The following is a 26,854-nucleotide window of genomic DNA, read 5'->3' as shown; positions in this document are numbered from 1 at the left end:
CGTGCTTGGAGACACGAAGTATCAGTTATTGTGTCCCTTGGCATCTATAGATAATCTTTAGCATACGGTTCAGAGCTCAAAACCCTGGCTGGTGTAGGGTCTCACATAAGTGAGTCGTAATTGCGGCAAATACTGCACGGGTTTGCTGCAAAAAGAAGCCAAGGAGAAGGGCGAGAGGGTTTGTGTGCAATTATATTTTCTATTTTAGGCTTTGGTATTAATCATGGTGGACCTATCACAGCCCTTATACGGAAGGGGCGCAATCATCGGATAAGTACTGCCGTGTCGTATCCCATTAACGTGACTATTTGATCTTAATGAAGAAGCAGAGCACTTAAGTAGTTTTATTTCTGCTCATGTGCCTGCTTGCTCTTAGTGTTATTGTATTTCATTAACATAATGTTAAAAATTCCAATGATAAATGAAAAATGATACCATGACCTTCATCCAAAGCAACTTGCAATACAGAACATAGCGGGTGTATAATAGGCTATTAAATACATAAAATATTTTATAATGAGCATCTGATGATGTTCTTTAAACTGTTAGGAACTTCCTTTGATGACACGTTTTCTTTAACTGCTCTTTGATGCCAAAGTTTATTTTAATGGTGTATGCTGGAACCGAATGAGAGAAGAACCCACCTGTCGCTGTCCCTATACATTCTCGGGCTATCAAGTAGCTCTGTGTTCTGGGTGGAATACCCCTGGGATGTGTAAGAAAAGCTTTGACAGCGCTAGGCTCGCCCGGCGCCCTCCTCTTGATGGACTTGAGTGGCACCTCATAGAAGACGACGAGTGAGGCCTTCCCCTTTCATCTGTCCTCTGTGTGTTCGTGTGTCCATCTGTGTGAGATTTCCATGGAGGTCTATTTTAGGCCCTTGTTTGGAGTACATCTCACCCCTTGTGTTGTTCCTGCCCCTCTCAGACCACCACAGGCATCTTCATGTCTTGCTTTGTGATGAGTTCATAAAGGTTGGAGCAGGCGTCACCCAACAGTTTTTCTCTTCTTTTAAGGGTGCTGACCAAAATATTGTAAAACTGAAAAAAGACAAAAGGTCGCACCATGCATAGGTTTTCTTTATTACACAGACGAGTTGCGGCGCTCAGCCTTCCTCAGTGATGAGTTCATAAAGGTTGGAGCAAGAGTCACCCAACAGTTTTTCTCTTCTTTTAAGGGTGCTGACCAAAATATTGGTGGGCACACTGAGGAAGGCAGAGTGCCGAAATGCGTCTGTGTAATAAAGAAAACCTATGCATGGTGCAACCTTTTCTCTTTTTTCAGTTTTGCTTTGTGATGAGCAATAAGTATGAGTTCACAATGGGAGGTGATGATAGGCATACAGCTTTGTCGGGTACAGTAGCAAACAATACCCCATCCCCGCCTTAAACACACACATGCACACACACACACACATATACACACACACAGGCACACACACACAATCACATACCCTCCATACACACACCCTAGCAACAACTTGCATTTCGTCACCTCTAGAAATACATGCATGATAAATCTGAAGGGCCAACAAAGCCCTCGTCCTCCCTTTTGTCATAAGGCCGGGCCGCCACCGTGCCAAATCTGTAGTGGCTTCACGCAGATATGACACCATATTTAGGGACAATCTTGCAGCACAGACCTCTTAGGCGAGACCCCAGCGTGTCAGACCTCTTCCAAACCTCAAAGGATACACAAGCGATGCACTATGTTCAAAATGTGTAAGGACATAGTGTATTACACACGTTGTAATCGGAGCAGTGATTAGAGAGGAACATCTGACATTGTGTGCCTTATCTGTGGACTGTTGTATGTGTGTAGCAAATGCCTAAAATGTAATGTGTGTGTGTGTGTGTGTGTGTGTGTGTGTGTGTGTGTGTGTGTGTGTGTGTGTGTGTGTGTGTGTGTGTGTGTGTGTGTGTGTGTGTGTGTGTGTGTGTGTGTGTGTGTGTGTGTGTGTTTGTTGTGAGTGAACGTGTCAAAGAAAGCATGTAAATTAAATGTCTTATTATATGTTTAGTTTAACTGCGCACTGGAGACTGGTCAAACACACCTTCAAAACCCAGTTACATACGTAGATGTTCGACAATTAAGTACACTTGACTTGACTTGACACTTGACTTAACTTGACTTGACTTGACAACAGTGCCAAGACCAACATTTTGACTTTACCTTCTGAGTCTCTGATGAAGACATAGTAAACTCAAAACATTTGTCTTGACACTGCTTTGAATAAAACACAAGTAATAATCACATCTGCTCCGGGGACTCTCCTTCTCACTTATCCCTTGTAATTCGTTTGTGGACAAAATAAGCAAGAATAATCGTCATACATTGACCACAAGGTCCAGGGGCGGAGTGGCCCACCTTTTCCCACCGGGAGAATTTTCCCCTTGGCGGCCCTCTTTAAAAAAAAACTAAAAAAAAGACAAAGCGAACAACATGGTTTCCTAACCAAAAAGACAAAAGCCACGAAATCTGCAGTCGTACTACATGTGGACATTAGTGCATTAGTGTTGTCAAAATATCAACCTGAAGTGGAGAATTGTAGCCTACACCTTGATGAAATGCACAGCCAGTGGTGTAGTCTACGTAAAACGCAGGTATACGCACCCATTTCAAAATTTCAGGGATTACAGTATACCCACTTAAAATTGATTGATCCATTATTTACAATAGCACAAATATATACAGTAGACTATACACACATCAAAAAAATGCTCAAATATACAGTATACCCACTTCAAAAAGTAGACTACACCACTGGAGCCATCATCACAGTCCAAAGCATTCATAGGCCTATAGGTTAGGCTACATCACGCTACTGTTCCATGCAAATGTGCACTCCAATGTCATTTTGACAGTTTGAAATTGAAATATCGTTTAAGGAAGACAGGATGAGCATGGGCACAAAGTTTTGAGTGTGGGGATTTTTAGAAGAGTAGGCTTACAACATATAAACTTAGTATAGTAGCCTATAGCTTACAAAAAGTCTGTCTACATTGTGCAATAAACCCACCATGCAGCAAATAAGCCAAACCTAGCTACTTTAAACCACAACCATAAGTCAACAAAATGTATAACCAAACGGTGTAGGCCTACCTTAAAACGCTGTCTTCGTCTCAGCAAATGTCTTTGTTTCTTGCAATCACTCTACTTTAATCCACAGCTTATCCTACACACCCAGCACTGGTCACATCAGAATCTTGTGTGGTAATTATTTGGTTCCATTTCTTCAGACATAGGCTACATCCTAAATGTACCACATATAAATATATGTATGATAATAATAATATTTCGACTATAAGGAGATATACTGGTAGGTCTAACAAATCAAAACAAAACCCATTGCTTCTGTTAGGTGCAGTTCTCTTCCTTACCACTTGGTGGAGTCTGTTCGTAACCCAAGTCAATAACCACAGAGCAAGTAAATGTGGACTGGAAAGACTGTAAACTGTAACAGTCGTGTGGAAATCGGAAAATAAATCATAATTTATTAATATTTCCATCCTTTGGTAACCAATATACATATCACAGGTTCTTCAGATACTGAAAACGAAACTGCGTTACTAAGATCTTGTAAACTTCCGCAATCTACGGTGTATGAAAATTATCAGTAGAGAAGGGGTGTGGCCAATTTACTGTTTGACACCGTCAGTGAGGTGTTGCCGTCTGGTATACGGTATATATACTGGCTAGTCACCTACGCTGTGATGCAGGGAAGTGGAAAGTGGGAAGTCAGTGCTTAGAAATATAATTTTAAAATTTCAGGGCTGGTTAAAAGCGCGGTGCGGCCGCATTATTACATTTCACGGCCGCGGCTCACCGGGACAAGTCCCCGATCTCCCGACGGCCACTCCGCGCCTGACAAGGTCTCTGAATACTCTTCACCCAGGTCATGGTTGTAAAAAGTTATGTTGTGAGTTGCTGCTGGTCTTCCAGAATCTCAGTATTTACCACTTAATTCTTTTGAGTAAAGTCCGATGTATAGCATTTCATCATGAAGCTTAGCTGTGGAACACATGGCCTGATGTAACGCATGTCTTCAATCACCCAACACGTGCATATTTGAAAGACCTTATCAGTAGTGTGCCTCGTTAGCAGAGGTGTCAAAAGTAAAAGAAAAAAAGGAACACAGTTTCCTTCCAACACAAGTAACTTATCTGAGTAACCATTAGACCTGTGTACTTGTCTTACGATCAGCTAACTCTGCACTGGTTGGATCAAGTTTGTAGTGGGTCCTTGTAAGGCTTTCAGTGTTTTTCAGTAACAACACAGTCTATCTATCTCATTAGGTACAATGGAGTAAATGGTGTAACAGCTATGTTATGCTATGTGCTAGCATTGTAATTAATTACACCACAAATATACTTTTACTTTTGACACCTATGCTTGTTAGCTTTACAAGTCCTTATCCCTAATGCAATTCTACAATAGCATTGTTCATTGTGATTGTAAAGTAGCTATATTCTACTATATTCTATAATCTACTATGAGCCTATTATAAAGAGTAGTGCATTAGTAGTAGTAGTAGTACATTATGTAGTATTTAGTTATAAAGTGATGAGGAAGTATTTACATTGAAAAATAAGGGCTTGTGGGGTGTGGTAGGAGGGAGTGCACCTGTGTGAACTGTAGTAAAAGTGTGAGTAAATATTAAATATATGTGTACAAATATTGACCAATAAATATTAGGCTAGATAGGATGAGGGTGTGTGGCCGTGGCCAGGGCTGGTGCAGACTTGACACTTTCTGTGATATTGACACATCTCTCATCTGTGTTGTGACTTAGGTCTTCCTTGTTTGACTAAGGAGTATATCAGTAAATATGCAAGTCAGTAAATATGCTTTAGGGGCTTATGCGGCATGTGCTGCATTCATTAACATCAAAATTTAGTGATTAAATTTAGACTGGAAGTTTATTTCTGTGACTAAATGTTATCGGTCTCCTAATCAGAAATCACGTAGGAGCCTAAACACAACTATACATTCTGTACACTGGAAAACTTTTTAAATTATTTTATTTCATTTTATTTTACTTTTTTTATTTTTACGTTATTTTATTATCTATTTATTTATTTATAACAGTGTGCAGTGCCCTACCGTTTGAGTCATGGCTAGGGCAACACTGGATAACATTAAAGCCATTTTTCTCATTTCAATGGTTACAAGGACATTTCATTTTGACTATTGCTGAGTAATAATTCAGTTGTTCGCCCTGATAATTAATGAACAAAGTCCAACAAGTGTGTGGTTAACTTTTTTTTATTCTGAATTTTGAATATTAATTCTGCACCCTAAAACATTGCAAGTTAAATGTAAGAATGTAAGTTGCCCTGCTGCCTTAAGTTTGTCAGTTAACTCAACAAAAAACATAACTCAATTTGAGGCTTTCTCAAGTGGAGTTAACATACAGTACAAACTTAAGTCAGCAGGGCAACTTACTTTTTTTGCGTTTAACTGACTGCAAAGTTTAACAGTGTGTAGGTAATTAGCCCGCAGAAGCACCAGTCCGGCGGATGGCCTCCCCTTGCTTGGTGGATGGCAGGGCACAGATGATGGGGAAGGCAGGTCACTGAGGAGATGCATAACAAGAGGCTCTGACAACCGCTCGCCTATAAATGAGCATGGCAGCTGTCATGCCTCAGCCAGGCCAAAGCTTTCCTTGTGTATCACATTCATTTGTCTGATGCGAGAGAGCCCAGTGGCCTTGTGGCTATCAGGGCCACTGACATCTGTGGCTGGGCCTGGGTCAAGTCATCTAAAAGAGGACCCCACCCAATACTGTAATGAGGATCAAATTATGGGCCCCCGCTCTCCCTGGACCCTGGGCCTGGGACAACTGACCCATTTGTCTCCCGGCATCAGCTCTCCTGATGCCTATAGCATGCAATCCACAAGTATTTTGACAACACCATTCTCTCCTGTGGTGTGCCTTCTGTGACGTTGTCACTGTCTGACGTGACGACAGCAACAGTCGAAACGTTTATCGTACTCTTGTTGCTAAGACGAAATGTGGAAATGAATGTGTGCAGAACGTCAAGCAATCAATCCACCTTTATTTTCAATTTGATGCATGCAATCTGCCGTCAACCAGTGGTTAAACGCACTTGCATTTGTGCAGTACTCATCACTGTGTTTCACACACAAAAACAAAAGCCTCCTTTTTTTCTTGTTGTGGTTATGTATCGTTTTCTTCCTCATGCCAGTTCTAATGTGAGAGAGCATTTCTTGTGTGCGAGAGGGAATCGCAGCAACCGCTGGTTGATCTAAATTCAACTGGAAAGAAAACTGACAAAGAAACTAGTAAAGGGCCTCATTAGCATGTCGCCACGCGTAGGGCAAACGGAAGGGAACATTTTACTGACAGGGAAGCCGACAGAGGGCGCACAAAAGGGTCAGCTGTTCTGGGTCCAGGGAGAGAGGGGGCCCAGAATTGCGTTCTCATTACATTGTCTGTATTGAAGGGGGGGGGGGGGGGGGGGGTGGGGGGGGGGGGGGGGGGGGGGGGGGGGGGGGGGGGGTGGTGGTGTCATTTTCAGATGACTTTGCCCTGGGCCTGACAAAGGCTGTCAGTGGCTCTGCTGAATGAGCACTGGCAGTTGTGGTGTACTGTAGTCTCACTGCTGCTTCTGACTCGGCATTTATCCAGTGAAGTGTCAAGGGAATAAAACAGATTGCTGCTACGCAAAGAAACACGAACCAGAGCAATCTTTGCTCATTGATATAAGGTGTGTGTCTGTGTGTGTGTGATTGTGTCTGTGTGTCAATATGTGTGTGTGTGTGTGTGTGTGTGTGTGTGTGGCGCGCGTGTGATTGTGTGTGTGTGTGTGTGTGTGTGTGTGTGTACAATATATATATGTGTGTGTGTGTGTGTGTGTGTGTGTGTGTGTGTGTGTGTGTGTGTGTGTGTGTGTGTGTGTGTGTGTGTGTGTGTATGTGTGTGTGTGTGTGTGTGTGTGCTCTGGTTTCTGCTCTACAAATGCTAAGTGCAGTAAGTATGCCAACACTGAAACTGAGAAAAAGCCTTCAATATTAGGTTGGATATTGTAGCAGAGAGGGTTGAGGTAGAGACGGGACAATCGCCGCCATCTTGTTGGCGCCTTCGGGGTGCTATTTCGCGATTAGTGAGACCAGATCTGAGAGTCGATGGGAAAAATGAATGGGGAAACTGAGTATAGGACGGGAGGGAACCCAGCGGTTGTGATATGGTTGAAACCACCGTGAAAAACGGATCAATCTAGACTACTTGGTTGTGTCATACGAGTCAAAATAAAGCTTTTTAAGCCACTTTTCTCACATTTTTTTTGACAGAGCGCAGGCGCAGTAGTTTCATATCGGCACGAGAGCAACGGCTTTTCACAACTGAGCATGCGCAACATTTTGCGTGCGCCGATGCAACCAGATGATTGAATCACTGGCAACGCAGCTCAGCAGGCACATTGGCTCTTGTTACCAGAAAGGCGGGAAGACGCCATATTTGCTTTACAAATCTTCACCGTTAATTTCTATGGACGCTTACACCAGCCGTCCTGTCTCCTCCTACCTAAACCATCTCTGATTGTAGTTACTGCAAATTAGCAATATAGCAATAGCAATATCTCTAAAAACAGGACACATAAGGCTGTGGGATTGTGTCTGTGTGTCAGTGTGTCTGTGTGTGTGTGTGTGTGTGTGTGTGTGTGTGTGTGTGTGTGTGTGTGTGTGTGTGTGTGTGTGTGTGTGTGTGTGTGTGTGTGTGTGTGTGTGTGTGTGTGTGTGTGTGTGTGTGCACACATGTGCATCTCTAGGTTTTGGCATTATTCAAACAACGGTCGTAGATCTACTTCAGTGTGCAAGCAGATTCATCATTCTAGGTTTGCACTCGTAAGCACTATCACTGGCCTAGTAGAGGTCTGTGAACCACAGCCAAGTGCTTGTGTATGTGTGTGTGTGTGTGTGTGTGTGTGTGTGTGTGTGTGTGTGTGTGTGTGTGTGTGTGTGTGTGTGTGTGTGTGTGTGTGTGTGTGTGTGTGTATGTGTGTGTGTGTGTGTGTGTGTGTGTGAGAGAGCGTGTGTGTATGAGCGTGCATGTGTTTGTCTGACTGACTCTGTGTGTGTGTGTGTGTGTGTGTGTGTGTGTGTGTGTGTGTGTGTGTGTGTGTGTGTGTGTGTGTGTGTGTGTGTGTGTGTGTGAGTGTGCATGTGTTTGTCTATCTGACTGACTGTGTGTGTGTGTGTGTGTGTGCGCGCGCGTGCGTGTGAGTGTGCGTGTGTTTGTGTGTGTGAGTGTGTGTGTGTTTGTCTCTGTGTGTGTGTGCGTGTGTTTGCCTGTGTGTGTGTGTGTGTGTGTGTGTGTGTGTGTGTGTGTGTGTGTGTGTGTGTGTGTGTGTGTGTGTGTGTGTGTGTGTGTGTGTGTGTGTGTGTGTGTGTGTGTGTGTGATAGGATCCTGTGAACTACAGCTGAGCCCAGAGTCCTCTGATTGACTGCTCAGCCCATTGTGGCACATAGTTGAACAGTTTGTTGCTTTAAAACTGCATGCGTATGGGGCTTTGTTGAAGACTCCTGTCCTTCTATCATGCAAATGGAAAAAGGCTTAAGAGCCCAACTTGAAAAGAAATTGGAACTGAAGATAACAAATAACCTGTAATAACTCTCACAGCTATATAAATATTCTTTATTTGTCTTCTGTTTTCTCCTCCCTTTTCCTACTTTACCTGTAGTCTGTAGTTTATGGACAGCCAAAGGTTATTTTTAAAGTATTAAAAAAAAAATCCCACTAAAATATCTCACATTTTCTCCTGCTTGATTAGCCATACTTTTTATTTCAATACTAATGCCAAATAAAATCTAGCCTACAGCTGTTTCACCAGTAATATAGTTGTAGGATTAGCAGTAGGATTTTTTTATACAGCCGGTGGAAATACTGTGGGTATAATGGCTAACCAATCAGAATTCGGCGGGGGCGGGTCATGGCAGAACTGTGTTGAGGGAAAAAAAAGACGCTGGTATTTTCTATATGTACTTTAGCATTTGTGCCAATGTTTCACCCATCATCTTAGTCTACGAAGAGGTGCTTGGGTACAAAAATGTTAAAACTTTCAAAGCAATACTAATATTCCCATCTCCGTTCACCCAACAGGTTGTAAGCATAGGTCTATTAGTCTCTAATATGGAGGACGGCGATTTTAGGGCTACCTTTCACCCCACAGAAAGTAGTCGGTAGGAATCAAACTATAGAAGGTGAATCAAAGTATAGCAAGAAAGATGTCCAAGGCAAGTCTTATTTCAGTGGAAAGCTTTTGGCTTTTTAAGCTAGCTCAAATATGAACTAGCTCTAAATAATTCAAAGGTTTTTTTTTTCAAAAAAGAAAAATGATGAAGAGTTGTCTTGGATATCCTTCTTGCTAACTTTCACCCCGTTAGCTTACCTACTGACAGATATTTTGGAAAATATTGGAAATCACTGAAAAACGCTGCTTGGAAGCATTTGTCTTCTGTTGAAAAAAAAGCCCTCGCTTCCTAGTATTGCTTTAGCAGGCCAAGCCTGAGTGTTCAGGGGACTCATAGGCCGTGTGTATCAGGCATACAGCCATATGCCATGCGCTATCGGTGTTGTGTGACACATACCCCTTGTGTGTTATCTGCGTCCTGACAGGCTAATCTGAGGGAGGCCTCCTGCCGAGATGTCAAAGACGCCCAAGTCGGCCTCCAGGTCCCGATCCCGCTCCGCCTCCCGCTCACCCTCCTACTCCAGATCCAGGAGCCGCTCGCAGTCACGACACCGCAAGCGACGCTACAGGTATCTAATGCATTTATATACGTATATATATATATATATATATATCTTTATATATATACAGTACACGTTACATATACATTATATGGGTCAGTGATGTTTTGAGCAGTAGCATACGTCAGGGTGGCACAACAAGAGCCAGTGCCACTGTTGTATGGATTGTTTGTTTGTTTGTTTGTTTGTTTGTTTGTTTGTTTTTAATGGAATATCTAAGAAGCACAGCCATTGCAGCATATCAACCACAAATTACTTATTAATTTATGGGCATTTTGCACCCAAAAAACAGCACAAAAAAGGTCACACACACTGGATTGAAATCAATCTAATGGCATTTCAGACACTTCCTACAACAATGCCATGGCAACGTGTGCTGTAATCAAAGCCTCAGGCGATGCGACAACATAGCTGTGTGTGTTTTTTGGGTTGCAACTTTTTCTTTGGCCAGGCACTTTATTTACCATATGTGTGACGGTTACGTGGCGCTATTCCGACATGTCGCTATTCCGACGTTAATGTCTATTGTCGGAATACCGACACATTTTCCACCGTCCGCCGCTATTCCTACATGCCGCTATTCCGACATCCCTAACCTTAACCCTAACCCTAACCCTAACCCTAACCCCTAAAAAGTGTCGGAATAGCGGCATGTCAGAATAGCGGCATGTCGGAATAGCAATTGCCCCCCATGTGTGACAGGTATCTGCCATTCTTATTGCCCACTTTGAAATGTGAGTACATTTCCACGGTCCACCAAACCATAAATAATACTCCAATTCACCAGTACCCTGAATACACCAAAAAGGAATTCTCATTCAGGGACAGGAAACAACACATGTATGGTATTTGTTTATATATTGTATTGAATAGTTCAGCAGAGTCCTTGTGCACAAGCCCTCAGAAATGCAGGTGCAGGTGTGAGGCAGGAGAAGGTGAACAATGAACAAAATTCAAAAGACACCGCACACTGCTTACTGTTTTTCTTATTTTATTTTTCGGAGGGAACAACGTGTTTCGCCCAGTGCGTCCCTGATGACTGTATTTGCTGTATAGCCAACATGTCTTTTCTCAGTCACGACCCCTGAAGTGGTGGTATCTGTCATTTATATACGCACATTAGACATTTATTTAGAGTATACACTGCACATAGCCAAAAGTCTTGGCTTCACATGACTGAATATGGCGTGCTCTTGAAGACAGTGACCTATCATGTCTGATAAAGGCATAGCTATAACAAACAGAAGCTAAAAGAATGTGGACAAACCAGAGAGGTTCTATTGGGAGAGGCTAGTAATGTTCCTGTTTCGACTATGACGTCGGCCACGGCCCTTTAGGAGACATGATAGCAGACTTTTATAATGTGCGCCTGTGGGAAAATCTGACCGTGCCACGGATAATGACCAATTCCTTAATCCTAGAACTAAGAAAATATTTGGACAGACTCTTCACTTCACTCCATAACGTCCATAAACCCCAGCTGATACCATAACGGCGTTCAGACATTCATGCCCTCCTCAACCTCAGCAAAGGACTTGGGCATGAAACGTCACATACCACTCTTCACTAAATGTTCTGTCAGCATCATCTGGCGTGTGGATATCCGATTTTATCTCCTGTACTATACAGCCCCTGGAGATTACGCTTCGGATGAGTGCCCTTTGCCTTGGCTTATTATGGGGTGTCCTTGTAAATCATTAGTGTGTGTGTGTGTGTGTGTGTGTGTGTGTGTGTGTGTGTGTGTGTGTGTGTGTGTGTGTGTGTGTGTGTGTGTGTGTGTGTGTGTGTGTGTGTATGCAGGGTCGTTGACAGTTTTGGCTGGGCCCAGGACAAAGTCATCTGAAAGGTCTGGGCCCCCTCTGTCCCTGGGCCCAGGACAACTGTCCCCTTTGTGTGTGTGTGTGTTTGTGTGCGTGCACACACGTTTACGTGTGTGCATGCATAGGTGTGCGTGTGTGTGTGCGCTTGGGAGTTAGCGTACATGTGCACCCACATCCGTGTGTGTGTGTGTGTGTGTGTGTGTGTGTGTGTGTGTGTGTGTGTGTGTGTGTGTGTGTGTGTGTGTGTGTGTGTGTGTGTATGTGTGTGTATGTATGTGCGGGCACACTTGTGTGAGTGTGATCAGTGGTGATAGAGGGGCTTTTTAACCAGGGCTATTTCCGTGCTTGGCCACAGCATGAAGACCTACATAAACACTCACACCCATCCTAAAAGGCAGCCATGCCAGAACAGAGCAATTGAAACCTGATAACGATGGCTGAGGGAGTCCTAAGAGGCATTCTCAGGAATCTCACCGGCAAATGGAACCCTTTATACAACTGGCATGACTGACATGGGTAGAGATTAAAATAGGTTTTACCCGAAAGAGACATGTCAAAAATTGCTTCATTTGATTTCATAGACTTACAGGACTGCACATCGTGTCTCAGTCTCATGATTTTGACTGCCTCTCTGTTCCCGTTCACCTCTGTTCATTTGACAAGGATTATCTGAAAAGAGGATCTAAAGATATCCTGCATCAATTAGGAGTCTTGACAGGCAGTGCCATGTGACATTGAAGTGATGAATTTCTTATGAAGTTAATTTCGGTCCGATAATAAGTTCTGCTCTGAAGGTAATGATCGTTTCCTGCTACAGAGGAAGGAAATTCACTGTACATGAGCAGGTATGGCACTTGCTGGTATAGTGGTACAACTAGGGAGTAAGTAAATGCAACTAATTTATAAATACATGATAGTACACGATAGAGAACATCTGCCACAATTAAAACAAAACAAGCAGGTTAGTGGCAGAAAGATTGCGTGCAAATCAAAAGCAAAACCGCATTTCAAGTGACTGCCCGAGTGACACAATAGCTTGTAGAGTCCTTTGCACATGATTACATATAAATACACGCCAGATGGTCGATCACAGGTATTGTGGCGATCAGGTGGGAAACATACAACCCATGTCAACAGAAAAATATTGTCATCATCGACAGGCGACAGTTGTCGTAACCTTATTGGTAAATGCTTAATAATATCAGGTTGGGAAAGGGATAGGGCTGTTACATATAAGAAGGAGGGAATCCGTTTTTACTGATTTCCTGTTGTTAAACCAAGGCTTTCATTTTCTAATGCCCTGGAATTCACAGACGTCAAGCAAGCGGCTGCACCAAGGTCCACAGCAACCAACCAATTCTCAGAGGCTTTTTTTTCTGGAACTCCTGTGCAGATGAAAAAGAGGTTGTGGCTTGCCAAGAAAACATTGTTGTTTTCACCTCTCAATTAAGGGGCAATGCACTCAACTGACCTGAAAGACTCCATATGCAACGACACTGCAAATAAAGTGGACAGGACATGCACGTATGCACACTCTCATGGGCTTTCGTACACACACACACACGCACACATGCACGCACGCACGCACACACACTATCTCTCTCTCTCTCTTATACAGACACACAGACACACAGACAGACACAGACACACACACACACACACACACACACACACACACACACACACACACACACACACACACACACACACACACACAGAGACACACACACAGAGACACTGGCTCCAGTGCTTGTCCCTTATCTGCTGGCGTGTGAACGGCAGTGGGCCTGTCAGCACGCTCAGCTGTTGAATGCCGCAGGGCTTATTTGTAAAGGAAAATTTGCTTTTGGCGTGTCCAACTTTCTCCCGCCTGCCTGTTGCTGTGCCTTTAGACAGCCAAGATGCTTCCACAAGCAGGCGTTGGGGGGCTGGTGTGAAGCTTGTGAAGCACCTACTATGTCACCCAATATTACCTTGGATGTGATGGAGGAATAAAGCTGTGCCCTTTGTGTAAGGTACAGGTCAGTTGATGTGTGTGTGTGTGTGTGTGTGCGTGCGTGCGTGCATGCGTGAGTGCGTGCGTGCGTGCTTGCATGTGCGTGCGTGAGCGTGGAAGTTCACACGTGAGGTGGCCTTAAAAGTCTGACAACCAGTAGCCAACCCCCCCCCAACCACACACACACACACACACTCACACGCTATCCTAGTAAATCACAACAAAAGGCAGTCTTAGAATAACTTCACGGTATGGCCAGGCTTGTAGCCTTTTAAGATAACTTCAAACATATGTAGGTCAATGGATTTACCTTCAGCAAACGGAGGGGAAAAGGAAAAGACATCAAAGGCAAACAACTAACCTTGGACTGGAGGATGTCCCGGATTATGGTCTTGTGTTTCTCTAATGCAATACACGATTATGATGAGAATTTAGGATGGAGGCTGGAATGGCCTGTGCTGGGCCGTGGCCATATGGCAGGGAGTGAGTCAGACAGGCCTGACATGAAACCCCTTTTTAAAATACTGGCTTGACATTGAAACCCTTTTAAAAATACTGACGTGATAATGAAAAGATGCATCATGCCACCCTCTGTCCTCTTCCCTCACATTTACTGTTGAGTCTTCTGTATAGAAGATAAAAGTGATCTGCGCTCTTAAATATAGATAAGAGGTTTTTTTCAGTGTGCTACACTCTGTAAATTGCAGCTTGTCATTGAGGTTTCGGGCCAAAGCTGAGAGTAATTGGCAGACAGTGAGCTCTCTCTCTCTCTCTCTCTCTCTCTCTCTCTCTCTCTCTCTCTCTGTTTCTCTCTCTCTCTCTGTTTCTCTCTCTCTCTCTCTGTCTGTCTCTCTGTCTTTGCATTTCTCTACTTTTCTTTCTCTCTATGCATTTCACTCTTTCTATGTGTCTCTCTGTCACCGACACCCCCTCTCTCTCTCTCTCTCTCTCTTTGGCTGTCCTCATCTCTCATTCTCTCTCTGTCGCTCTACCGCTGTGTCTCTCTATCTCATTCTCTCACACCCCCTTCTCCAGCCCTCATTCTTTCTTTCTCTCTCTCTCTCTCTCTCCCTCCACTCCTCCCCTGTCTGTCCATGTCTCACTCTCTACGCTGCGCGCCGCGTTGAAGGATTAGAGTAGAAATGTTTCCCATATGGGCCCATGTGACTGGCTCTTTCCACTGCGGCTGAGGCTGTTGCTGCTGCTGCCGCTGCTGCTCCTGCGCATAGACAACGCACACCGTCTGGCAGCCCCTACGTCCAGTGTGAGCGTGTCGTCTGACTGGCAGTGGCCGCGCTGTGCTCGCTGTGTCTGTGCCGTTACGGTGTTTTGCTGTGCAATGCTCCCATCCGTGCTGCCACGACCTCCTGCTCTGTCACTCCAATGAAAAAGCGCACTGGGTGAGTCGGTTGTTGTGTTCTGTTGTGTTGTGTTGCGTTGTGTCTTTGGACTTCCAGCTCCCATTGTAGATCTGATTGATTTCTAAATGTGGTAGAGTGTTTAAAAATGTGGTTAAATGATTTGAAAAGTACATTTAATGTTAAGTGGTGGATTTGTTTCTCTTAATGGGGAGAGTGTTGTTAGCAACACAGATGTACTCTCCGTCTCTCTGCGGACACTGTGGTGATTTGTGGTGTGGGAGTTTTCATTTTTCAGTTTGCTATCTGAACTGTCCATTCAGTCTTCTTTTTACTATTACTCTCAATTTGTACAAATAGTGCTCTACCTTATTGTGTCTGTCAATGCATAGTGTGGCCCTTTATGATTTTGCATTGGGAATGCTTTGCTTGGCTTTGGATGATGCATTGGTGAGAGTATTGCGATTTAGGTCAAAGCAAAGAGGTTTCAAAGAGGAATGGCTCGGGGTATGTTATTCCTCTGTGAGTTTTGTGGTCTGCATGCTTTCAATGTCTTGAGGTTCGGTACTGTGGTGTAGCGGGGCCTCCGTGTGGGAACTTTCTGCATTGCAGGACTCGGGAGTGCTTTTGGTGATGGGTTATTTCTGTAGCAACTACAGTACGGTGGTCAAGAGGTGTGATGTTTTCAGTGAGATTAGTCGAGACATGTGTGGGGTATAAAGACACATGCCGCCTGTTTTTAGTCGTGGAGCCATGCCACATAAGCATGCGATACACTCATAACATTTTAATAGGGTCAGATGCAACCAGTGCTTCCATGGATTTAGTTTCACTATTGCTAATATGGAATGTCACATTGCTGCTAGTGTTGAGAAAGAGCTTCTAGTTCAACCCTCTGGGTTCAGTTCAAGTTCGGCACCTGACCCCACACAAAGCACATCAAGATTATTCTACTCACATGCATACTCATTTACAAGATTTGTTCCCTCACCATATACTATATACATGTGTGAGAGTATGCAGACTATGTAGGCCTATGTGTTGTTGAGTAAGATTCTGTTTTGTGTCCATTGTAACTACTTAATGGTTTTCAGGTAATGTTAAGGCTATTGAGTGTCACCTAATCCTCATCCAACCCAAGCCAGTCTACAATCTACATTTACAAAGGTTGAATTATTTATAATTAGGGCGTCTGTAGAGCGGAGTCCAGAGAGGACTATTCAAATAAGCTTATTTGACTTAGCGTTGACCTAGCATGACATTGACCTTACATTACATGTATGTGTAATGCAAGCAGGATTTCTCACCTTGTGAGGACCTTTCAAGTGTAGTGCACACCACATGCTAACATGTACTTCACAATTTATATATCAAGTCAATTCATATAAAAAGTGTACATAATATCCAATATCTTTGATGTGTCGATGTGTTTACATGGGGTTCACATGGTATATGGTGGTAAAATGTTAGCATGGAGTATGTAGGCCCTACTGTAAAATATGTTGTTATATGAGAATAACACAATGTTGAATGTACTATACACAGAGTCTCTTTCCGCTGTTAGGGGTTTGTGTCCTCAGTTGTTCTCTCCTGTCTCTCCCCCTCCCTCTCTCGTTAAGCTCTAGGTCTCACTCGCGCTCCAGATCCCACTCTCCGACGCACAGCCGGGAGCGGAACTACACGCGGGAGTACCAGAACAACCGGGAGTTCCGCGGCTTCCGAGGCTCTCGTCGGCCCTTCTTCCGCGGTCGCGGCCGGGGCTACTTTCCCCGCGGCCGCTTCCAGAGGGGCCGAGGGGGCAACTTCAACAACTACCGCAACAACTGGCACAACAACAACAACAATCACTACCGGCAACAGCAGCAGCAGCAACAACAACAGCAGCAGCAGCAGCACAACAATTACAACAACCACAACAGTCACAACAACAGCTGCCACCGCAGTCCCAAGAGAGGGCGCTGTCGCTCGCCCAAGAAGCGCTCGGGCAGCCCGCGCTCCCGCAGCTACTCCGACGACTCCTCGCGCCGCTCCCGCTCCCACCACTCCTACTCCTCCTCCTCCTCCTCCTCCCGGGACTCCTCCAGGAACTCCTCCAAGAGGAGGAGGTCCGGCTCCCGCACTGGCAAGCGGAAGAGCAAGCATGTGAAGGAGGCGGAGCACGTCTCCAGGGAGGTGCCCAAAGGAGCGGAGGGAGGAGATGGGGTCCAGGGAGAGCATGGTGGTGATGGAGGAGGAGGAGGCGAGGTTGCCCCTGAAATTGAGGTGGAGGTTGGGCAAGGTGCGGAGGTTGGGGCAGGAGCAGGGGCAGGGGCAGAGGCAGAGAGAGAAGAGGAGTTGATGTCTGGAGGTTGGCGGGAGGTGACATTAGATTGCACGTCCCCCAGTCCATTGCAGGCCAGCCCTCTGCTGTGTGTGTCAGTTGCAGGTGGCCAGGGCACGTTGCTGCCTCCCAGCCAGAAAAGCCCCTCTCCTAAGTGCACTATTGCCCTCAGCAATGGCGCCTCTGTGTGGCAGGGGGCAGGTGGTGCAGCCTCTGTGGCTAAGACTCCCCCTAAGAAAAGTCCCACGCCCACGTCTACTGGCTTTGGCTTCATGCCCAAAGAGAGCAGAGGGGATGATCAAGCCATCTCCAGCGCATTTAAAAAGTAAGTTGAGTAGCTTGTTCTACAGTTTCCTCATCGTCCATTCTTTTTCTCCCTTTAGTTGTTGTTGTTGTTGTTGTTGTTGTTGTTGTTGTCTTCTTCTTCTTCTTCTTCTTCTTCTTCTTCTTCTTCTTCTTCTTCGTCTTCTTCTTTTTCTTCTTCGTCTTCTTCTTCTTCTTCTTCATCTTCTTCTTCTTTCTACACCTCCCTCCTTATTTGTGAGTCTCTCTCTCTCCTTTTGCTCTCTATCTGTATTTCTCTTTCTTCCTTTCTCTTCCTGTCCTCCGCCCTGTCTCTCACTCCCTTTATGGTCCCTGGAACAGCTCTCACACTAAAATTCCCACTTGTTCAGAAGGTTTGGCACGTCTGCCTAAATATGTTTTCTATCTCGTGTGAAAGTGTCTCTGACATAATGTTAGCAGCACATACCACTGCATGATGTGAAGGGGAAGAAAAGGGCTACAGAGAAATGCACATCACATTGTAAACAGTGTTAGAGACTCTTACCACTTTTGGAGAGAATGATTGTTTTCTGGTTGAGTATTGTGTCAGATGTTTGTTTTGGCTTTAAAGGGGGATGTCCGGACATGTTGGAACTGGCATGATAAATCCTCTGGGTGTGTATGTGGATGGGACTCAAGTTTGCTGCAGGGCTGTCTTTATATCTCTTGCAGCTGTGTTCACTGATATGGATGCGTGCTACAGAGGACCAAACAGCATAATGTTTTGGTTCTGCAGACAATGAATCAAAGTCCAATTATATTACAGTTACATTTCCAAGCTTTTGGGTAATTCTTTGTTTAGATGTTTTTGCAGGATTCAAAGTTATTGCCAAGCACATACATAAGCCACATTGTGGTTTATGTTTCCTCTATAGGCTGGGATTACATGCTTATTTTACTGTTAATAGATTCTGTATGCTTCTCCATAGGTAATCAGCTTTCAAGCCTGATGTTCCTCTTACATAGCACTTAGACAATAGAACCTTTTAACCATCCACTATCTTCCATAGATTCATAATTAACTGTAAAATGTTACTAAATGTACATTTAACGCTCAACTTTGAAAACCATGCAAAATGTTCTGAAGAACCAATGGCCTTGATCCCAGAGCAACTGTAAGAGCAGCTAGTCTTCATTAGAGAAATAAAGTGTCTTGATGGCATAGGTTACAAAGGTCACATACTGTATCAATTCCTGAATTGTTTTCCAGGTTTCTGGAGGAACAGAAGAGTAAGCAAGCCAGTGTGTTTGAGAATGGCGAAGAAGATGGTGCAGAGGAGGAAGGCACTGGCATGAGAGAGCGTGGTGGTTGCAAGACTACAAGTCATGTGTCTGTCAAAGGACAGATGAGCAGACAAGGGCAGGCAAGCGTCAGCTCCTCCAAGTTCTCCAATCACAATGGCCGAGCAGCCAGGGAGAAGTTCTCCTTTGAGGACTTTACCGTTAATGCCTCACGCAGCAGCTTCTCCAACGCCAATGGCCCTGCCTTCCGCAGAGATAGAGAAAATGGTGAGGAACGCAATGAGGAGGATGAGGCTGAGGACGAGGAGGATGAGCACGAGGAGGATGATGATCAGGAAAATGTGGAGGAGGAAGAGGAGGAGGAAGAGGAAGAAGTGTTGACGATATCCCCTCGTAAAAAGGCGGGAAAAGAGGCCGAGACCAAGGTTAAGGTCAGATCCGATGCTCCCTCAGCGTCGAAGCATAAAAAAGACCACGGCAAAAAGTCGCCAGCCTCCACCTCCTCTTCCTCTCTGCTGTCGGCGCGACAGCTCTTCGACCTGGCACTCTTCCGCGCCTCCCAGGACGACGGAGACCTGGAGCTGTTGGAGGAGCAGCTCTTCCCCAACCGTAAGCAGGAACGCGTGGCTGCAGTGGCCGCCGCACTGATGCGACGGGAGATGGCCGGAATGCTGAAGGGGGCCATTGCTTCGAAGAAGAAGGCCAAGGCAGGAGGGGTGGGAAGGAAGAAAGAGAAGATGGCTGATGCCTCTGTTTCGGCTGCATCATCCTCTTCCTCCACCAGTTTGGCCTCCACCCTCCGGGCCCAGGTGCAGCTGACCCAGGGGGTGCCAGGGGAGAGCTGGGATGTGGGTGCAGTAGGGGCAGGCAAGAGGGATAAAGCGCCCTTGTCCAGAGAGATGGCTGGGAAAAAGGGAGTCAATGTGAATGTGCGACTGGACTCTCTCAACAACCATATGTCCAGGTAAGGTGCTGTAACATGAAATAACTTGATTCTGTACAGTACACTAAGGGAAAACTTCTTCCCACAGGTCATAGGGATGCTTAACAGGCATAAAGTGCACATTTTCTACATTTGATACTTCCTTCCTTTTTTTCTTTTGGGGAACTTTTTAGCACAATACTTTTTATTGCTGATGAAACATTTCTTGTATCTTGTACCTTCTCAAGGAAGTGTATTATGGGTAGAGAGTGGGGGCAGCAGTAGTTTAATGGTTAGATGGACTTAAGATCACAGGGTTGCAGGTTCACATCTCACCCTTAGCTCTTCCTACCCCTCTTAACATGGCTGTGCCCTAGAGCAAGGCAACTTGCTCCTGGAACCCTGCATTTCTCCAGGTAGTCGTTGGAGGAAAGCATCAGCTAAATGTAATGTAATGAAATGTAATGTAATGACTGCATGTAATATAATGGGAAATGTCTTACTGAAAAAGTCTTGCTCTGTAATTAATGTGTAGCTGTCAATATGTGGGCCAGAGTTAAGAAGATACAAGCAGCTCTGAGTTGTTTACTCTTTGAAGCAAATTAGCAGTTGGACGTGAAGACTCTAATGATTTACTAATGACAGATGTGTAGTGGAAGGGTGTGTGTGTGCCATGTTTTTCATATGTGACGAAATCTAAAACAGTCAAATGAGAGAAAAGAACATCCCTATGAATTATAATCACTATTATTTACTAAAGTTACATTGTTCTATGTACTAAAGTACATTTACTTGTTTACAGCATCTCCAGCGGTCTCTTGGAGAGTGAGAGGCAGCTGGATCGGGACGTTCCTCACACTTCTAAGAAGGAGGAGGGGGTCCACACGGTCTTCAAGGGCCCTCAGGACACCCATGTCTGCCGATGTTCTTCTGACGGTTTCTCAAGACACATCGTCACCATCGTACACAACGTCAAAGGTGTCCGTCGTTACTTAGCTTCTTCTTCTAGCACTTTTTGTTTTACATGCTTAGTTCCAGTCCTTACCAGAGAGAGTTTCCTTCAGAGTTTAGAGTCAAGAGAGGGAGGAATAAGTGGTTAGCAATCATTTTCACCCTGCTAGTCCAACACAGTATAAAAAGGATCTTCTTCTCGTGGTTAAATGTCATCAAGGGCCTCATGTTTTAAATCATTGGTCCTGGACTTTTCTTAAATCAATGTGATCTTGTTAGTTTTAAATTACAAACTGAGCACATATATGTGGTTCTGTGGCATGCAAGAGTTTAGAGATGTTTTTGGCAATGCTCACCCCACAAACACCAGGCTTTAAATGCTACCCTAGAATAACCCTGTGCATTGCACCATTAACATTGTGTGAGAACGATTCCTAAAACCTGTTTCTTGCATCTAACATAGTCTCTCATTATTGCTATTCCAGAGTTATGTAGGCCCTTGATATTTACATTAACACGTTGGTACTTTTTCTTGACTAAAAACTGTCATTGTACTGCCAGCTACTACCAAAATGTTTAGCCATGGTTTTGTTAGTCTCAGGAGAGAGAGAGGGCATTTAGATAGTATTTGGTCCCAGGCTATTAACACTGGATTTTTTTTACTGCGTACATTGTGTACAAGCTGTCTAGATAGATGTTGTTGTCATTTCCTTCTCGGCTGCCTCTGTGGGCAGGCAACAATTAAAGTTGCATGTGCTCAGTTGAGGTTTAACGGGTGAAACAGGATCAGAATTTAATTTGAGGTGTTTAATTTGAGGCGGGGATCTTGAGCACGGGGATAGTACGCCAATTTTAGATTTCATGAGGTGAACTGGTTCACTCTCCTTTTAAGGCTTGTGTCAACATGTGCCAGGGCTGCAGTACTGGTATTGGATTGAATCCATAAAGAAAGAAAGAAAGAAAGAAAGAAAGAAAGAAAGAAAGAAAGAAAGAAAGAAAGAAAGATAAACAGGAAAAGAGAGTAATGAAGAAAGAACAGAAGAATAAAAAAAGAATGTTATTGCTTTATGGCTAAGGCACTCAAATAAACAAGTATAATGAGGAAGTGAGTTAAAACATTGATTCTGAGGAACATATACTGAGGAACGTAGAAACCGCCGATCCGATAATTTCCTTCTCATTTCCTTTTTCCGATGTGTACATTATCACAGTAAATTACACTAATCTACCCCAACTCAACTCTACAGTTCACTTTCAATGACACTGTTAACTGTACTTACAATGCAATGTCAATACATAAAATAACAGTCTAGTGTACATGGATTATTCAGTCTATGGATCTGAACATAGTGGGCTCTTGTATGGAATGTTAATCTGTGACATACAGCCACTGGTGCAAGGTGGCAGACTTACCTTTGCTAAGAATCTGATTCTGATTTTTGTCAGGGGAGGCCTACCATATCCAAAGACGTGGGTAACATAGTGAAGTCTTACTCGGGAGCTGATTAAATGCGGAGAGCAAGCTTTGGTCTCCCCAGTTAAAAAACAAAACAAAACAAGACTTCTGAGCTCCCGCATACGCACTTGAGCCAGAGCCCACCATATGTTCCCGGTGGAAAATTTACAAGGTGTAACTGGCCAGTTTCTTTCACCCGCAGCACAACACTTTCCCTCTTCTGGAATGACTCTAACCGAACGCTTCGCCATGTACCAGAGAAGAGCTGCAGAAAAGGAAATTGTGAAGGCACGAAAAAGCCCAGAGATACACAGGTAGTTACAGTTACTGTATTAGCGTGAGCTTACAGTATATTCGAAAGGTAGTTGCCCTTTCATGCAGATGGGATCGCTGCCGAATTTATTCACTCTTGGTTGAATAAACTTAACTACATCATAGCACCATTCTTATGACATTGCAGAAAGTCTTAAGTAACAGATTAAGACATGGTCATGGACATGGACATTTTTTCGACATGGTTATAACAGAGGCTCTGCATGGAAGGGTAAACATACTGCCTATGGTCTGTTTGCGTGAGTTGGTGAACAGACCAATGTTTGCCCAATATCCTGTTTGTTTGAGTGGCTTCGAAGGAAGGCATACCTGGCACTTCAAATATTGTTTCAATATCCTACAATTACAATATATGCCAATAAAGGTATGCCAACTGCTACCAATGTCACTAAAGAATGCTGAATGTTTTCCCCTTCCTTACAGGAGAATTGATGTTTCTCCCAGTGCTTTTAAGAAGCACGCACACCTGTTTGAGGAGATGAAAGACCTTGGGGAAAGCAGCTACAAGGTGACCCAACATTTTGACATATGACGTGTTTTGGAAAGCAAAAAAAGAATGAAAGGAAAAAAAAACATTACAGAGCCAGGAACCTGAGTGAACAGAGCCAGCAAACGGCTCACATATTCACTTTTAGATGCTCGCCTTTCTCTTGTCTCTCTCCCTCTCCCTCCCCCCCTTCTCTAAGCCCTGCCTATTCTGTGTGGAGAGAGAGAGTGAAGTCACAAAAAAGTCTTAAAAAATGAATTGTGCCCGAACAAATCTCAAAAACAACCGCACATTCAGTTGGTGGCATTCTTGAATGAAGCATCCTACCTCTTCCTGGTTTGATGATTTTGGGGGTTGCGCTTCTGTGTTGCTAAAAGCCTTGCTAAAGGCCTCTCTGAGTGGAAACGTTTAAATAACGTCTGTAAAAAATAAACACACATGAGGGTGGAAACTGTGGATATGAACCTGTGTGACACCCACTCAGTCGGACGTTAAGCAAAACAACTAGTAAGTATTACTCTGCCACATGAGCATCTTTTAGGGGGAAACACTATCTGAGATCTCTTGTATACTCTGGTGTTCCCCCTTTACCTATGCCAGACAATCTACTGTCACTTTCAACATCTGTATTATAAAAATGTAATTGTAGCGTAAATGTTGTTATCATGTCAAAGGTTCCTTTGAGCCAGGTGAATCTGAGACAGGATTCACTGTTAACGACTATGAAAAGTGTATTTTAAGCTCCATATTTTATATGATCCTGAAATTTCAGTTTCTGGCATGTCTTCTGTCTGTCTGTATGTGGCATGCCCTCTGATCAATTCCCCTCTGTCGAATCTCACCACCGGATCTGTCTGTCATGTCCTTCCAAGGTGTGTGGTGCATCCGTCTCTGCACCACCCACCCTCTATCCTACGCACCCCTCCACTACAAAGCTCTGTCCACAGGGACAACTGGGCTGCCGTCTGTATTAACCCAAAGTCTGGCCACATCGTTGTGTTTTGTGTCTCTCCCCCCCCACCGCTGGCAGGCCAAAGGCAAAAAGACCAAAAGCAGCAGCAGCAACTGCCCGGATCTGCGGCAGGATATTGAGCGCCGCAAAAAGGGCCGCTCCAGTCGCGAGACTGAGGGCAAGCGAGGCCGAGGGAGAGGCTCAGGAGAGTCCTCCGACTCCAGCAGGGAGAGATCCACTGAGAAGACCTCCAAGCGCCATCACAAACACAAGTAGGTTTACAAACACGTGCTCTCTTTGTCTGTTCAAGGAATCACTGTACATTACCTACCATTACATTTACAATAGCAGACACTTCCATCCAAAACAGAAGACATAAGCAACAGCTTAAGGCCGATTCGCATGGGATAAATATTACCTATGGTCCTCTCTGGTAATGCGCAATTACCCCCGGACCTCTGTGATTTTTCGTGGCGCTTTCGGATGGGATAAGCAAACGTTTGTTATTCACTCAATCCACAGACATAACAAGGGGGTGCAACGGCGCGCATATGGGCATGGGGCATGAAATTACCCCAGGACGTCTGTGTTTCGCCAAAATACAGTAGGTAATTCGCGGCGGAATTATTACCTCACATATTATGGACATGGCGCATTCGCACAGGACTAAGAACTAAGACATTGTCCGTAATTATTCCGAATTATTGGGGGTCCATAGGTAATAAAAGTCCATTTTAGAGATGTTGCTCTGTCCAATTTGTCGTAACTACAATATCCAACATATTGCCAAGGCTTTGAAGGCCTGTTGGCGTAGTTACTGCACGGTTAGAATACAGCATATGCAGTTACAGTTTTTTTCAATTGCTAACAAGCGCTTACCCATACTTTGGATACTTTTTCTTAACTCTTCTAAACTCACAGACTACGACCTACCAAGCACAATTGGCCAAACTGTTCATTTTCTTATCAAAAGCACACACTGTTAAATATATGCAAAGAAATGCATTCATTGACTGCTAATTATGTGAAAAGGGCATGTAATGTGTCAACTGTATGGCAATGGAAAGCCCTTGGTGTGCTAACCGTACTACGAGTTTTGCAAATGTCACTGAGGTTTGGACAAAAGCTTGTTAGCAATTGAAAAAAACTGTAATGCTGGAGGGGTTTAGATGGAGGAAGAGTCTTCCCATCTCATTTAGCAGCTGGTTGCTGGTTCCGCTATTGGGAGTTGAGCAGAGACGTGCATCATCACTAACACCATGAGCTTCAGGTGCTTGCTTTAGTTTAGTAGACATTACTGTATAATACATGTAGGTCTGTTTTTATGTCAAGTGTCAGCTAAGATTTGATTTGGCGAGTGTCCTACACTGATCTTCAAAAGCACCATTCAGTAGTTTGTTTCTTCACTTTCCAAATTGTTTTACTGGTCATGTTGTAACCTGTGTACTGTTCTGGATTGACTTTGCCTCTCTCCCTGGGATACAACCCCACCAAGTTTGGAGGAAAGCAGCCTCTCCCTGTTGTTCTCCAAGAAGGGCTTTTTGACTTCCAACGCATATGGTGGCCAAGGACAACAACTAGTTGGTATTGCTTTAAACCTACATCAAATACCAAACCTCAGTCCAATCCTCTTATTCTCTCTTCTCACAGGAAAAGCAAGAAGAAGCGAGAGCGGTCTCGTTCTTCCTCCTCCTCCTCCTCTTCCTCCTCCTCTCATTCCAACAGGGCGGAAGAGCACCCCAAGGACAGGCCCAGCCCCAAAGAGAAGGCTTTCGTCAGGGCCCGCCTCGGACCACGGGAGCAAGGAGGCCCTATGGAGAGAGGGCAAGGAGGCCCTATGGAGAGAGGGCAAGGGGGCGGTATGGAGAGAGGGCAAGGGGGCGGTATGGAGAGAGGCCAAGGAGGGCCAATGGAGAGAGGGCAAGGAGGCCCTATAGACAGAGGACGGGGACGAGGAGGCTTTGTAAGTCTTCACATTGTTTCAGTTTCTTCATTTTGTATCCTATTAATCCACTAAATTCAAAGTCAACCATCATCCATTATGCTGTAGTGCAGCGCCCATTATTCTGCACTAAAAGTTTTCATTTCAAATATTATTTCAGTTGTTTATTTCATTTATTTGAGGGATTGGGGCAGTGCTGATTCATCAATAGACAAAATAGCTCCTGTAATTAATCACATGTCAGCTGCTGTTTATACTGCAGTTACAAAACTGTTGCTTGTAATCAGATGTTTAAAAGGGAACCCCAGATTGCAGTTTGAGCCTTACTGATCCCAACTCCCACCACCCCAGCCATCAGTGAGGTGAAATTACGGCAACTGTACAGCATATTCAGTTTGCACCCAACTGGAAACTTAATGGCCAATGCTAACTGGGTTTTTATCCAATTAATTTAAGTTGCACTTACGTAGTTATGCCTCTTTTCCACTGACATTTTTCTGGTAGGCCTACAGCTTGACACAGTGCAACTCGGCCGCCACGTTTTGCTTTTCAATTGGGCACGACACAGCTCAATCAAAGAGCAAAAGGTGGCGGCCAAGCCACGCTGTGCCGAGCTGTAGGCCTACCAGAAAACCGGCAGTCGAAAAAAGGCATTAGTTAATTTAGATGACGTATCCTGAGTCTGTTTCTTAGTCTGAGGTTCCACCCTTTGTTACTTCATAAAGCAATACAAACTCAAGTAGGGAAGAGAATATAGACAAACAAATTTCAAGTGCTGATGATGGGCTACACCCAACATATTGTTGGCTTAATATTTGATGAGGCCTGCATTGTATTTGACATAAAAGCAAACAGTTTTCTGAATCTCTAGTGTCTGTGAATCATTTAATTATCAAAGCATGTGTTGAAATTCTCATTCATATATTTAAAACTTGCAAAAAGACACACATAGAAATGTCATCAAAACAAAATAATGAA

General features: G+C 44.3%; 1 protein-coding gene across 2 annotated transcripts in view; it reads left to right on the top strand.

The window, feature by feature from the left end:
- thrap3a (thyroid hormone receptor associated protein 3a) overlaps positions 1-26,854 on the top strand; it is a 38,016-nt gene that overhangs the window by 7,524 nt on the left and 3,638 nt on the right. Inside the window, exons 2-9 of one of the 2 annotated variants that reach the window (XM_063199096.1) lie at positions 9,639-9,782; positions 16,567-17,592; positions 18,802-19,797; positions 20,558-20,733; positions 22,365-22,476; positions 22,919-23,003; positions 24,013-24,206; positions 25,585-25,897. In XM_063199096.1, the coding sequence (XP_063055166.1) occupies positions 9,667-9,782; positions 16,567-17,592; positions 18,802-19,797; positions 20,558-20,733; positions 22,365-22,476; positions 22,919-23,003; positions 24,013-24,206; positions 25,585-25,897 (3,018 nt within the window). In that variant the 5' untranslated portion in view covers positions 9,639-9,666. Of the gene's footprint in view, positions 1-9,638; positions 9,783-14,870; positions 14,990-16,566; positions 17,593-18,801; positions 19,798-20,557; positions 20,734-22,364; positions 22,477-22,918; positions 23,004-24,012; positions 24,207-25,584; positions 25,898-26,854 lie in introns of those variants that run through there. The other variant, XM_063199097.1, reaches the window with a different exon arrangement.

This window comes from Engraulis encrasicolus, chromosome 5 (genome assembly GCF_034702125.1).
Source record: "Engraulis encrasicolus isolate BLACKSEA-1 chromosome 5, IST_EnEncr_1.0, whole genome shotgun sequence".
Lineage (NCBI taxonomy): Eukaryota > Metazoa > Chordata > Actinopteri > Clupeiformes > Engraulidae > Engraulis > Engraulis encrasicolus.
This window is presented reverse-complemented; position numbering and strand designations above follow the sequence as displayed.